The sequence below is a fragment of the Phyllobates terribilis genome, unplaced genomic scaffold (genome assembly GCF_046119375.1).
Source record: "Phyllobates terribilis strain yellow unplaced genomic scaffold, ASM4611937v1 Scaffold_11__3_contigs__length_659146591, whole genome shotgun sequence".
Taxonomy (NCBI): domain Eukaryota; kingdom Metazoa; phylum Chordata; class Amphibia; order Anura; family Dendrobatidae; genus Phyllobates; species Phyllobates terribilis.
Window position 1 is genome coordinate 371183843 of NW_027362771.1, and position 15354 is coordinate 371199196.

General features: G+C 42.8%; 1 protein-coding gene across 3 annotated transcripts in view; it reads right to left on the reverse strand.

The window, feature by feature from the left end:
• ENTREP2 (endosomal transmembrane epsin interactor 2) overlaps positions 1-15354 on the reverse strand; it is a 1396283-nt gene that overhangs the window by 121411 nt on the left and 1259518 nt on the right. For all 3 annotated transcript variants that reach the window (XM_073652930.1, XM_073652929.1, XM_073652931.1), the window contains one exon: positions 11273-11348. In XM_073652930.1, the coding sequence (XP_073509031.1) occupies positions 11273-11348 (76 nt within the window). The remainder of the gene's footprint in view (positions 1-11272; positions 11349-15354) is intronic.

The following is a 15354-nucleotide window of genomic DNA, read 5'->3' on the forward strand; positions in this document are numbered from 1 at the left end:
ATGTTCACAAGTACCATTTTTTATGCGTTTTTGCACTTTTGTATTGCTTTCAACCGTGACAAATGCATTCACCGGGAAATGTCATTTTAACATTTTACAACGTTATCTGGCCATGTGCTGTGTGACACATGCATACAGTGCTGAAAAGACATGGGAAAAGCATAGGGACCCCAGGAAGCATCTCTGACACCCAGGTCACTGCCTAAAAGTGTGCCCATAAGAAGTGATCCTTGCCACATCAGAAGATGCAGACTTGCAACTATCCCCGTGCAAGTCCTTGTCCCAGGGCAGTGTTCAATTGTACCTCCCCCATTCCTTGCAATGCAAGCGCAAATATGCAGCCAACCACCCACCCACCCGCAGGCTGCAATACTATACTGCTAGCTTGCACATGAAATGGGGCCTTTTAGTTTGGAGGAGGCCGAAGCTGGCCACTACCTCATTGGTGCGTAGGCGGCGAGGTCTCCATACTTAGTCCCCAGCCGCCACTATTTGTCCCGGGAACCTTCCCCACACTTTTCTTAGCCTGGCCTGCTTTAGGGCAGCATTGGACGAGCCCACCAGACAACCAGAGACTCTTCCGGTGGGCCCTGGCTTCTCCATCAGGGGAGTTGAGAGTGCCAAGGTGAGGAGCATGATGATGATGATAGAAGTTAGCATCTGCTTTCTTTTCTTGGAATGCAAGCTTAAGTGTGCAGCCTGCCACCCACCCACCCCCAGGCTGCAATACCATACTGCTAGCTTGCTTGCACTTGAAATGAGGCCTTTTAGGCTTGTGGAGGCGGAATCTGGCCACCACGTCATGGCTGCGTCGGCGGCCTGGTATCCATACTCAGTCTCCAGCCGCCAGGGGGTGGCCGGGTGTCCATACTCGGTCCCCAGCCGCCCCGCAGCTGGGTGCCCACACACGGTCCCCAGCCGCCTGGGGGCGGCCGGGTGTCCATAAACGGTCCCTAGCCACCCCTATTTGTCCCGGTGCGCCTTATACACAAGCGTGCATACCAAAACATTACCTGAGCCCTCCCCAGTTCATTTAGTGGGAAGGACAGCCTAACCACAAACACGTGGACAAGTGAATGTGGCCAGGGATGGTCCATCTCACTGACGCCTTCACACTGGGTTAATATTGTGGAAGCCGGGACACAGTTGGACACTGGGATGCAACACGTCCTCCAGACATAGAGGATTGCGGGTCCTGGGTCAATCAGGCTTCAACACAAAGTTCAGAAGGTAGACAGCATCAGTGGTCGGCCTCCTACACAATGAGTAAATTATTCATGATCATGAGGTCATCCATCTCCTTAGCTTTCTGTTTCTTGGAATGCAAGCGCATGTATGTAGTAGCGGCTAGGCCTGAGGTGGTCAGCGTTTTGGCGCATATCCTAACTCCTCCGAGGATTGCTGGATGTTTTCCTGCTACTATCCCAGTTCTATGACTCCCGTTAAAACAAAGCTTCAGGTGATGAATGATCGATGAGGTGGTGGCAAAAGAAAAAAGCAGGAGGAACAGGGACCATTCACATCAATATCAGGCCAATCAACCACACATGTCTTGTAGGATATGTTTCTGTACCAAAAGGAGCGGTTCGGCTACACAGCTATAGGGCATACAGTGAGTGCAATGCCTACCAAAAATTTCGAGGCACTCCAATGCCCCTTGGAAGTGACATGGAGGTCAGAGGGCCTTAACTAAACCGTTTTTTCCATTTATAGCAACTGGGTCTCCTGTACACTGTTGGCCTAAGCAGTGAATGGAAAGCTTTCCAAAAATTACGAGGAACTGCAATGCCCCTTGAAACAGACGTAGATTACAGCGTACTAAAAACCCTCTACCCATTATTGGGGAGTGGGTCTCCCTTAGTGTTCACCTATGCATTGAAACGCAAAAGCTGACTAAAATTAGGAGGAAATGCAATGCCCGTTGGAAGAGTCGTGGAGGTTAGAGGTAATTAAAAACAACATTTCAATGCCGCTTGGAAGAGCTGTGGCGTTCAGAGTGGTTTAACAACATGGTTTTAATTGCCCTTGGAAGAGACGTGGAGGTCACAGTAGCTTAACAAGATGGTTTTAATGCCACTTGGAAGAGACGTGGAGTTCAGAGTGGTTTAACAAGACGGTTTTAATGCCCCTTGGAAGAGACGTGGAGGTCCCAGTGGAATAAAAAGACAATATCAATGCCCCTTGGAAGAGTGGTGGAGGTTACAGTGGAATAAATAGACAATATCAATGCCACTTGGAAGAGTGGTGGAAGTCGCAGTGGAATAAAAAGACAATATCAATGCCCCTTGGAAGAGTGGTGGAGGTCCCAGTGGAATAAAAAGACAATATCAATGACCCTTGGAAGAGATGTGGAGTTCAGAGTGGTTTAACAAGACGGTTTTAATGCCCCTTGGAAGAGACGTGGAGTTCAGAGTGGTTTAACAAGATGGTTTTAATGCCCCTTGGAAGAGACGTGAAGGTCACAGTAGCTTAACAAGATGGTTTTAATGCCCTTTGGAAGAGACGTGGAGGTCACAGTGGAATAAAAAGACAATATCAATGCCCCTTGGAAGAGACGTGGAGGTCCCAGTGGAATAAAAAGACAATATCAATGACCCTTGGAAGAGACGTGGAGGTCACAGTAGCTTAACAAGACGATTTTAATGCCCCTTACAAGAGCCATGCAGTACAGCATATTAAAAACATTATTCACATTATTGGGGAGTGGGTCTCCCATAGTCTTTGCCTATGCCTTCCAAGCAAAAGCTGCCAAAATTTAGGACGGAGGAACTTGCAATGCTGGCAACACGGACCACAGTCACCCTGGTGGTATAGTGGTGGTGGAGGCTGAGGATAAGGAGAAGAGCAAAAAACAGCCGAAATGAGGAAGCGTATACCCATGTGTGGGTGTGAAGCGGTGCATGGGAGCACACTTCCCAAAATAACACAGTGGATTTGACTTTATGTTACTCTGCTGTCATTTGGTGGTGATGAGAAGTCTGGCCCAATCCAGCCCTTGTTCATTTTGATAAGGGTCAGCTTGTCAGCATTGTCAGTTGACAGGCGAGTGCGCTTATCAGTTATAATTCCCCCAGCGGCACTAAAAACACGCTCCGATAACACGCTAGCGGCAGGGCAGGCAAGGACCTCCAAGGCGTACAGAGCGAGTTCATTCCAAGTGTCCAGCTTGGATACCCAATAATTAAAAGGCACAGAGGAATCACGGAGGACACTGGTACGGTCGGCAAGGTACTCCCTCACCATCTTTTGAAACTTTCCACTCCTTGTGAGAGTACAGTGCGCCTCAGGGCCTGTAAGGTGGGCGGGTCTCAGAAAACTGTCCCAGAATGTTGACAGTGTTCCCCTGCCTCTGCTGGATTGGAGTTGCGTCTCTCTCGCCTGTATGCCTTGGTTGGTCAACGAACTGTGACCTCTGCCGCTAGCGTGTTCAGATGGGAATTTTTTTAACAGTTCTGCAGCAAGGGCCTTCTGGTACTGCCCCATTTTTGTAGACCTCTCCACCTCAGGAATAAGAGAGTGAAAGTTCTCCTTTTAGCGGGGGTCTAAAAGTCTCACCAACCAGTAATGACTGTCACCCAACATTTTGACAACGCGAGGGTCACGGTTAAGGCAGCATAACATAAAGTCAGCCATGCGTGCCAGACTGGTAACGGGCAAGACTGTGTCCTCACCAAGATGACGACTGACCATGCTCTCCTCCTCCTCCTCCCCCCTGTCCTCAGGCTACCCACGCTGAACCGACAGTATGACAGTTGTACAGGTACTACCGTCTACAGCGCATGATACCAGCTCCTGTTCTTCCTCCTCCTCTCCCTCATTGTCCCCCAATGCACGTTGGGATGAGATGAGGCTGGGCTGTGTGTAATCGCCCGCTACGGCTTCTTGATCCATCTCATCATACTCTGGCTGCAATGCCTCCTCTTTAATTCTCTGCAGAGAGCGTTGCAAATGACAGACAAGTGGGATGCTGACGCTAATGATGGCGTCATCGCCACTCACCATCTTGGTGGACTCCTCAAAGTTTGTCAGGATGGTACATATGTCAGACATCCAGGTCCACTCCTCAGGTCTTATGTGTGGAGTCTGACCTGAATATCGACGGCCTTGTTGCAGCTGGTACTCCACAACTGCTCTCTTCTGCTCACAAATCCTTTGCAACATGTGGAGGGTAGAGTTCCAACGTGTGGGGGACATCACACACCAGTCGGTGTGCCGGAAGCTGAAAACGCTGCTGCAACACAGCAAGGGCAGCGGAAGCTGTAGCCGACTTCCGAAAATGAGCTGACAGGTGGCGTACTTTGACGAGCAGATCTGGCAACTTGGGGTACGATTTAAGAAACCGCTGAACCATGAGGTTAAGCACATGAGCCAGGCATGGTACGTGTGTGATCTCACCTTGCCTCAGAGCCGCCACCAGATTACGGCCATTGTCACACACGACCATGCCTAGATGTAAGTTCAGCGGTCTCAGCCACAGATCTGCCTGCTCTTTCACAGCTGTCCACAACTCACAATCAGTGTGAGGTTTATCACCTAAGCTTATGAGTTTCAGCACAGCCTGTTGCTGCTTGGCTGAGGCAGTACTGCAGTGCTTCCAGCTTGTAACTGATGTGTTGATATCTGAGATGGAGACTGAACATGAGGAGGAGGATGATGCGCAGGAGCTGTACACTGTGGGGGCAACTCTGACTGACATAGGGCCCGCAATCCTTTGTGTGGGGAGGATGTGTTCCACCCAAGGTCCGACTGGGTCCCGGCTTCCACTATGTTTACCCAGTGTGCCGTCAGGGAGATGTACCGTCCCTGGCCACAAGCACTTGTCCACGTGTCGATTGTCAGGTGGACTCTCCAAGTAACAGCGTTGTTGAGGGCACGGCAGATGTTTTGGGACACGTGCTTGTGTAGTGCGGGGATGGCACACCAGGCAAAATAGTGTTGACTGGGGACCGAGTACCGAGGGACAGCCACCTCCATAAGGTTGCGGAAGGATTCCGTCTCCACCAGCCTAATAGGCAGCATTTCCAACGCAAGCAGTTGAGCAATGTGCGAATTTAGGACTGTGGCCTGCGGGGCGTTGGCTGCGAATTTGCGCTTTCGTTCAAAGGTCTGGGATATGGACAATTGAATGCTGCGGTGGGACATGGACGTTGATGCTGAGAAACTGCCATAACAAGTGAAGACTGAGAGGTGGGGGCATCTTTGCATGCAGTATGGACAGGGGATTGCCTTGCACGCACAACAGGAGGTTCTATTACACACACAACAGCGGAAGAAGCAGTGGTGACACCCGCTGACACTGGTCGTGGACCCTGAGGTTCGCCCCACAAAGTCGGGTGCTTTGTTGACATGTGCCTGATCATGCTGGTGGTGGTTAGGCTGGTAGTTTTGTCACCTATGCTGATGCTTGCCTGGCAGGTGGTACAAATGGCCTTTTTGGGGTTATCAGCAGAGTCTTTAAAAAAATTCCAGACTCTGGAAGACCTACCGGTTGTACTGGCAACGTTCCTTGTGTTGGTGTTACGGGGAACGGTTGCCCGCCTTCTGTCTGCGGCCACCACACTGCTTCTTCCTGCCTGTTGGGGTACTCTGCCTCCCTCCCCCTGTGTGCTGTTGGCCTCACTCTGCGTGTCCTCCTGCCACGTTGGGTCAGTTACTAGATCATCCACCACCTGGATTACACCCAGATTTGAACCGTGGAAGAGGAAAACCACAGTTCTATTTCTCTGGCCTACACCAGAATCTTTTAAACAGATATATTTGTGTCTAAACAGTCAGCGAGACACTCAAACTGTTTTTTTTTTATGTAAAAAAGGCAAAAAGGTGGATTACACCCAGATTTGAACCGTGGAAGAGGAAAACCACAGTTCTATTTCTCTGGCCTACACCAGAATCTTTTAAACAGATATATTTGTGTCTAAACAGTCAGCGAGACACTCAAACTGTTTTTTTTTTATGTAAAAAAGGCAAAAAGGTGGATTACACCCAGATTTGAACCATGGAAGAGGAAAACCACAGTTCTAGTTCTCTGGCCTACACCAGAATCTTTTAAACAGATATATTTGTGTCTGAACAGTCAGCGAGACACTCAAACTGTTTTTTTTTATGGAAAAAAGGCAAAAAGGTGGATAACACCCAGGTTTGAACCGTGGAAGAGGAAAACCACAGTTCTAATTTCCTGGCGTATACCAGACTTTTTTAAATAGATATATTTGTGTCTGAAGAGTCAGCGAGACACTCAAACTGTTTTTTTTTATGGAAAAAAGGCAAAAAAGTGGATAATACAGAGATTTGAACCATGGAACTGCAAAACCACAGTTCTAGTTATCTGGCCAAAACCAGACTCTTTTAAATAGATATATTTGTGTCTGAACACTCACAGACACACTCAATTTTTTTTTGGGGAGGGGGGAAATACCAAAAGGTTAATAAGATGGGTATTTGTACAGTCTGACTGAGGGAAATAAAAAAAGAGGATTTAGATGAAAAAAAAAGGATTTTTCCTGGCCCCTGAGACCTGGGGCTAAGTCTAGCAATTTGAGCAGCAGCAGCACACAGGACTGTAATGCAGTGTTTGTTGGTATAACCACTGCGTCTCCTATACAGCCTGCCTGCCTGATATCTGGGATGGATATTAGTCCTCAGAAGGACTGTTTGTTTGATTTTTCAGGCTTTAGAGACCCTACACTACCTATTTCGCAGTATAAATCTCTCCCTAGCTCAGCAGCACTCTCCCTACACTGTCTGATCTGGAGCGACTGTGTCCAAGATGGCGGCGCCCGGTTTTAAATACTCGAGGTGACGCTGTGCAGCCAGCCAATCACTGTAATGCCCACAACCAACATGGCTGCGGCATTACAGTGACTGGCTGGCAATCCCTGCATGTTCATTGGCTCTGTAAAGAGTGCCAAACATGCAGGGCGGAGATCCGAGCACCCGCCCGAGTAACCCGAAAATGCTCGGTGCTCGCCGAACATCCCGAGTAGTGAGATGCTCGGGCGAGTACCGAGCAGTGTCGAGCATGCTCGCTCAACACTAGTGATAACTGCTAGGAACTGGCAGAGCCCAACCATGTATATATTTTGTTAAATTATATGTCTGGTATCTGGTAGTATACTGCAAACAAAAGTATGGAATAGTGTAGTCGACTGCACTATTCCATACAACGGTATCCTGTAAAAGACATACCTAAAATATTTATATTTTTTTTACAGTGGATGTTGAAACCACTGTATGGCATTCATAGGAGGCAACTGTTTAACATATGCATCATGATGTATATGCTAAACAGAGGATGTTTGGTCTTAAAGGGTTATTCCCAAAACAATCAAGTTATCCCGATGATAGGGGATAACTTACTGATTGTTGGGAGTCTGACAACTTGGACCCCTAGTGATTCTGAAAAAGAGACTGTGCAGCTTAGCCATGAATGAATTGGAGGTGCCCATGCTCGACTCCTGCTCTATTCATTGTCTATGAAACTGATGGAAATAACTGAGCGCATCGCTCAGCAGCTCATAGATAATGAACAGAACAGAGGCCAAGTATGCACACCTCTGCTACATTCAAGACTGGACTGCATAGCCCTGTTCTCAGAATATTTAGCGGGTCCAGAGGTCGAATCCCCAATGATCAGCAAGTTATCATCTGTCCTATGGATCGGGGATAACTCGATTTTTGCTAAATAACCCTTTAAAAAGTCAGGTTGATTCTCCTATTCTTTACAATTACAGTATCATACATGAACCAAAAACAAATATGTTCACACACACATATACATACACACATAGCTAAACACACACATATATACACATGCACACACACAGATACACACACATATACAGTAGTGTCCAATATGACTAACCAGATTATTCACTGCTTTTTTTTTGTATAAATTATATTACCACATGTCAAAACATTTACCAGTTGGTGCAGTAGATTCTAAGAAAACCAACAGGCTCAGCATTCATGATCTGCATGTTTTTGAGTCTGCGTATTTGAATAATTAATTGAAAGGGGGAGTGTTCAAAATAATAGCAGTGTGGAGTTCAATTAGTGAGGTCAATCATTCTTTGAAGAAACTGGTGTGAATCAGGTGGCTCTTATTTAAGGGTGAAGCCAGCACATGTTTTACATGCATTTCTCCTTGAAAGCCTGAGAAATATGGGTTGTTCGAGACATTGTTCATAAGAACTGCATACTTTGATTAAAAAGTTGATTAGATAGGGTAAAACGTATAAAAAAGTGCAGACAATGATAGGCTGTTCAGATCAAATGATCTCCAATGCTTTAAAATGGAAAGCAAAACCAGAGAGACGTGGAAGAAAACTGAGGACTACTATTCAAATGGATTGAAGAATAGCCAAAATGGCAAAGGCTCAGCCAATGATCAGTTCCAGAATGAACAAAGACAGTCTCAAGTTACCTGTGAGTACTGTGACAGTTAGAAGATGCCTGTGTGAAGCTAATCTCTTAGCAAGAAGTCCCTGCAAAGTCCCACTGTTAAAAAAAGACATGAACTGAAGCGGATACAATTTGCAAAAGAACACATCAACTGGCCTAAAGAGAAATGGAGAAACATTTTGTGGACTGATGAAAGTAAAATTGTTCTTTTTGGGTCCAAGGGCCGCAGACAGTTCGTCAGATGACCCCCAAACTCTGCATTCAAGCCCCAGTACACTCTGAAGACAGTGAAGCATGGTGGTGCAAGCATCATGATATGGGCATGTTTCTCTTACTATGGTGCTGGACCTATATGCCGCATACCAGGGATCATGGACCAGTTTTCATATATAAAAATACTTGAAGAGGTCATGTTGTCTTATGCTGAAGAGAATATGTCCTTGAAATAGGTGTTTCAACAAGACAACGACTCTAAACATACCAGTAAACAAGCAACATCTTGGTTCCAGTCCAACAAAATCGAGGTTATGGAGCGGCCAGCCCAATCCCAGACCTTAATCCGGTAGAACACTTGTGAGGTGACATCAAAAATGCCGTTTCTGAAGAAAAGCCAACAAATGCCAAATAATTGTGGGATGTAGTCAAAGCATCCTGAGCTGGTATAACAGTTGACAGGTGCCAGAAGTTAGTTGACTCTATGCAACATAGATGTGAAGCAGTTCTAAAAAACTGTGGGTATACAACTAAATATTAGGTTAGTGATTAGGTTAGTGATTAGTGAGAATACTAAATCCTCAAAAAAGAGTTCATATTGTGAGTTTTTAAAGACAAATGCAGACACTGCTGTTTTTTAGAACAGCCCAATGTTCATTAATGTTATTTTCTGTAAAGTAGTTAAAATTATATACATTTCTCTTCATGTTTTGAATTAGAAAACAGTGTGCAATATTTCCAATGCATGGAAATAAAAACTAGTATAAAGATTTTGTGCTTAACTCATGTTTTTGAACACACTGCTATTATTTTGAACACTACTGTATACACAGCCATTTAAACACACATACACAGCTATACGCACACGCACACATACATGCACACTGGCACAAACATACACACACACACACATACTGTACATATACACATACACACACATACACTCATATACTAATCTTATATAATGGAAATATTAGGCTGTCAGTCTCCTTACTCTGAAGATCCTATACGTAGCTCACTCCTCCATCCCAGGTGAGCTGTGGAGGAGGTCAATCACATAGATAAGAGAGCAGCTGCGCCAAGTGAGAAACATAATATAAGCTCCCATGTGTGTGCACCCTTGTTGGCCCTGAAAATTGTTTCAACCAATTCTGATGGACTCTTTTCAAAGGCATTGATCTCCTGATCCTATCCTAAGTAGCAGTAGTCATTAGAGATTAGTGAAACAATTCAAGACAAATTTAATTTGTTTCAAATTTTACAAAAAATTTGGACTTTCTAGAAACCAATATTTTTTACAATTCCATTCGCTCGACTCAAGCAAAATGGCCGTCTGCTCACCCCCATTTTACTAATTTTTTGGGGGGCTGGTAAATAATTAGCAAATAAAATATAAATTGCACTCCCCTCATTCCTAATTTATTTTGACACTGCGGCTCCCCATGCGGTTCTCCATTAGCTCTTTTTCTACCTCCAGCTACAGTCTTCTATTGTGTCTTCATTCTTCGGCGCCTCCAGTGATTACTGGGGATCAGATGACATCAACTTATCACGGTATGAAGTATGTCATCATATTGTGTTAGGCCTAATCCTACCAATAGGTGCTGAAGAGTGAAGAAGACTGAAACTGGAGGGAGGAAGTAAGTCAGGTGGGAAGTTTTGGTGTCAGGACAGGTGAGGGGCAAAGTTAATATAATGTTTTTCTATTTTTTAAACTTTTATTATGCTCTGGGGTCTGGAGAGACCTTGGGGCATAATAAATGGATTTTATCACCATTTTTATTTGCTTCAAATAAATTCAATACAACTTCTGGCTGAATTTGAGCAAATCTCATGAATCGAATTTCTGTAGATTCAGTGGTCTCTACTAGCCATTCCTGGATGCTACCTTTAGCCTGCAGGAAACATTGTCACAGGTCATAATTAAGCCAATAACTGATTCCCTTAAAGAGAACTTAGGTCAAGTTACGTAGTCTTTAGCTTGAATGCAATACTGTCTACTATCTAGGGCAAATATTGCTCTCTTTGAGATGAACCAAACTAAGGGCTTTTTATTGCTTTGCAAATAGGGCATCATACCTAGAGTTCCATTAAAACCAGTATGGTCTCAACAAAACAAATGTGTATTTTATCTGTTTAATATTCCCAAATAGTAGATTTATAGTTATTATTATAATATTAGCATTAAAGCATCACATTTTACCTTTTTCTAAATAATTTTGTATAGTTTTCGCACATTAAAATCATTTTGAAAAAACTTCTACAAATAAGCTTTAAAGCATTAGTTAAAAATAATGCATATTAGGTCCACTATATATTTGTAATTAAAACCTTGATGAAGTGAGGAGAATTGTTCATTAAACACATTGGAGGCATTAAGACATTCTAAAAGCCTCACCATACGTACCCTGAGATTTATAGACACTTCTCCAAACACAGTAATGTAAACAGGAAAGTATGGGGTACAGAAGTTTTATACTTAGTATGTTATGTACAAAAAGTCAGTTAGGTTTCTGCCAAAAAGTAACAATTACAGTATACTTGAATGTAAATATATATGAATACCATGAAGGAAAAGAAGATTAGTTACAGCCTAAAGAGCAATATTCTGTAAATCAGTTCAAAATGGAATTTTTAGCAAAAAAGATATTTTACCAACCTTGTGTGCTGAAACCAGCTGTGGTGTTCCGGTCCCCAACACTGGATTCTGTCCCCTGCTGGTCTATACTGGTCCCCTGTAGCAACACAGGATATAACATCACTTTACTCAGTTGTATCTACTGTATATAAGATATTTGCATTAATACAGTAAATTTCAGTCTGAACAACTACTATATGTTTGAGTTACTTTTAGCTATGAATAGGTTTTATCAATCTATTAGTATTTTATTTTAGAGGTTTTTGATTCATTGTTGATTCCAAAAATATCATCTTCAGTTTTTTTTTTTGTTTCCAGTGATTGAAATCTCTGCCTTCAAGCTGGTGTGGGAGTTTTAGTCAATGCCAGGTCTACGTAAAACTTTTTCTTCAAAGAGGAAGAGGACTTGAACCTCTATTGGACTAATCACCTATTGGAAGCAGCGATCCTAAAAGTCAATGTCGACTCTTTAACAAGCCTTGCAATATGACTTAGGATAAAAGCCAAACCAGAATCTCAATTTGTAGACAGTGTTTTGGGGTGTTGCCCCTCATCAGTACAAAGTATGAGATCTGATTTGGCTAGGTAAGAGGCTCTCGACTGGGGTCTCTGGGGTAATGTTTCTCCTTGAGGAGAGTGACAAGCCAAGCATGTTAGAGTGAGGAAGCTTGGCTTGTCACTCTCCACAAGGAGAAACATTACCCCTTAGACATATCACTGTGGAATGTTATTTGAGTGAAACGACATGTGCAGCTGGCAGCATGTTGTCGAAACTCTGCTAACATCAATGGCCAATTGTAGTATGTTTTTATTTCAGAATGGTGTCACCCTCGACCTGACATGGTTGTTTTCTGTATAAAACATTACAATTTACATAAGTGTTTTTATCCTTTGCTTAGAAATATCCTAAAAACTGACAATTTACTGTCATTTGGTATCTCCACAAATATACAATACAAAACTCATGCTGTGAAGTAGGCAGGCCTGGCATTGTCCTGGCATCGTCATGTGACCAAAGTTCCTTCACTCTGCCCTGCTGAAGTATGGAAAAATTAGAGAGGAGAAGATAGCCTGGTATGTCCTCTACACTGTGTGTGAGTTTTTGTATGTGTGTTTGTGTGTAGTATGGAGTCTGTGATTCTAAAATGACCGTGGAGTGTGTTTTCTAACATACATTGTGTGTATATGTGTAAAATACAGTGTCGATGTGTCTAGCACGGAGTGAGTTTTCTTTAAACATACAGTATGTGTAAGTGCAACATACAGTGGATGTATGACATCCAGTGTGTGTAACATACAGTGTATGTGTGTAGCATGGAGTGTGTATATATAACATACAGTGTGTGTAATATGCAGAGTGTGTTAAATACAGTGTGTGTGTCTGAAAAACATGGAGTAGCATGGTGGGTGTATATGTGTGTAAAGTACATTGTGTGTAACACAGAGTGTGGGTAATATAGAGCTTGTGTGTAGCATGGAGTGTGCGTGATATACTGAGTGTGTGAGTAGATTGGAGTGTGTTTGTAACATACACTATATGTGCGTAACATGGAATGTGTGTGTGCAACATACATTGCGTGTGTAGCATGGAGTATTTGAGTAACATATGGTGTGCGTAGCATGGGGTGTACGTGTAACATGCAGTGTATGTAGAATCCACATTTAAAAATACCAGGAGCTTAGATGAGCGCTCGTAGATGTAAATATATTGGAAATCACCCAACAAATAAACAAATTGCTCATTCATTGGATGATTGGATTGTTTATCCCAGAACAAAAATTATTGTTCTTGCCAGAAGGTTGCCAGATGTAAGCAGATCATGTGCTGCTGACAACTTGATACCAGATTGAGACAGAACGAGTGTAATAGTGATATTAGTGATCTTCTGTCCTTATGATTCTTCATCAGTATGTATGAAAATGCTGGTAAAACAGCGCCGGAGAAATTGAATGTAGTTGATCGGTTTTCTTTTAATGATCTGAAATTCACTCATGTAAACGCACTTTAAATGTGTCTAAGCAATGGTGCAATATGTTAGCATTTGGGGCCCAACTTTTAATTTTGTCCAGAGCCAAACATTGTCTAAAACTAGCCTTGGTAGTAGGACTCATTTAGTCAGTATTGCTTGGAGTTTGTACTATCAGGTACAAACTTTCCATTGATTTTGACACCTGAAGCCAGTGGAAAAGTCAAGTGAATATTGATCCAAACATTGATTTGGCTTGTGATTGACATGAGGACATTCAGTATTGTGTATTTCATGCCTGTATTTGTAGCAATTTTACTGACTCTTATTCTGAGAGATTTCATATGGAATTTTCAGAAAAGTGAGGGGTCATTAGTGAAATTATAAAGATATACAGTATATAATGTAAAAGTCCCACATAATTTATTATTTATGAATACAGGGCATTATTTCTTCACACTTTCTGCTTATTTTTTTAAAAATGGGCCCATTTTATCATGTACAATCATTTAAAGAGAACCAGTCACGACACTTTACCTCACTAAATAGTCATTACTGGTATAAAACTCAGGAACTAATGTTTTAAATGTTGTGTTCCCACAAAGTTTTACCATGGTATGCCTCAGGCTAATTACCACCGAAGATTCACTGAGGCGGGTAATCTCTTATTAACAGTCATGCTAACTGTCCCCTTTCCAATGCGACATCACTCTGGCTAGCAAATGTCATCATAAGGCAACGTCAGTGACTTCCAGCGTATGTGCAGTGAAATGAGGTGTATTTCTCTTTCTCTTCAGTTGCGCTCTGCCGTTATACTGGATGCCACTAGAGCTGACTTGTGATCATGTATCCTCCTCGAAGAAATGTCAATCAAGTCAAAAAGGATTAGTACCGACAAGTGTGACCGTTTAGGAGACACTTGTGACATTTCAGCGCTATGTAGCATGCATATCTACGGGTCTAGCATTGGATGTGCAACAGTGATACTGAATTTCAATAAAAGTACAAATGATATCAACAGCTTTATAAACTATAAATGAATGCCAATTAATCCATAAATGTATAGTAAAAAAACAAAAACCTGCATGCATATGTTCACAATACCACACACTGAACTGATTACTAGAAAATCATAAAAACATAAAATGGGTCCAAGCCACCTACATCAGATGCTTCATTTATAACTATGCAGGCTATTGTGGAAAAATCATTTGTATAATTGCCCCTACCAGTTGTTAAAAAAGTTAAATCCACTATGTCCAATATATGTTTATTATTACAGATGAACACATTTATTCAAAAAGAATTAAATTCTCCTTGAATTTTACAAAAATCCATTTTCTCTTCGCACAAATTCAGAAAAATGGTAGAAAGTTGCAGCCGCTATTTGGCTGAGCCGCAGATGGCAAGGCAAATGGTTAAAAAACAAAATTAAATGAATAATACTCACTTCATGGCTCACCTGTCCCGCTGCAGCCCCTTGTCTTCTCCTGTGTGCCTCTTCTTTCCCCCTTCCCTTGTCGTGTGCATTTCCTTTCGCCTTTTCACTTTGGGCCCTGGCTTCCGGCTTGACTAGGCCTCGGACATCATTGTGTGCCGTGATGTCATGGCACCACATGTTGTAAGGTCACAACGTTACAGTGGCTTCTGAGGCCTAGTCAAGTCAAAAGCCACGACCTATAGTGAAGAGACTAAAGTTAATACGTTAGACGAAACAAGGGGAAAAGAAGAGGCATAGAGGACAAGATGGATGGCTGTGGGGGTAGTGGGATAGATGAGTGGAGAGGAGTTATTTTTTTATTTACACCCTACGGGGGTCTGGAATGACCCCAGAGCGGAGTAAGGAACATTCAATCTGCAAACTTCGCTGCAAATCTATTTTTTTCTGTAAAATCCATGCGAATTGGCGAATTTGAATCTTTATAGATTTAATCATCCCTATTTATTACCCTTACTGACAACCATTTTCAACTCCAAAATTTTAGAATATTTTTTCACATTCTTTAATCTATTTAGTCATTTGTTAGGTTTAGGTGACTTTCCAAGTACAATTTTCATGTACTTACTATACCTTATGCAGCAATATTGTGCAGTATTGTGTATGAATTCTCTCAATGAGGTAAATGCGTTAACTAG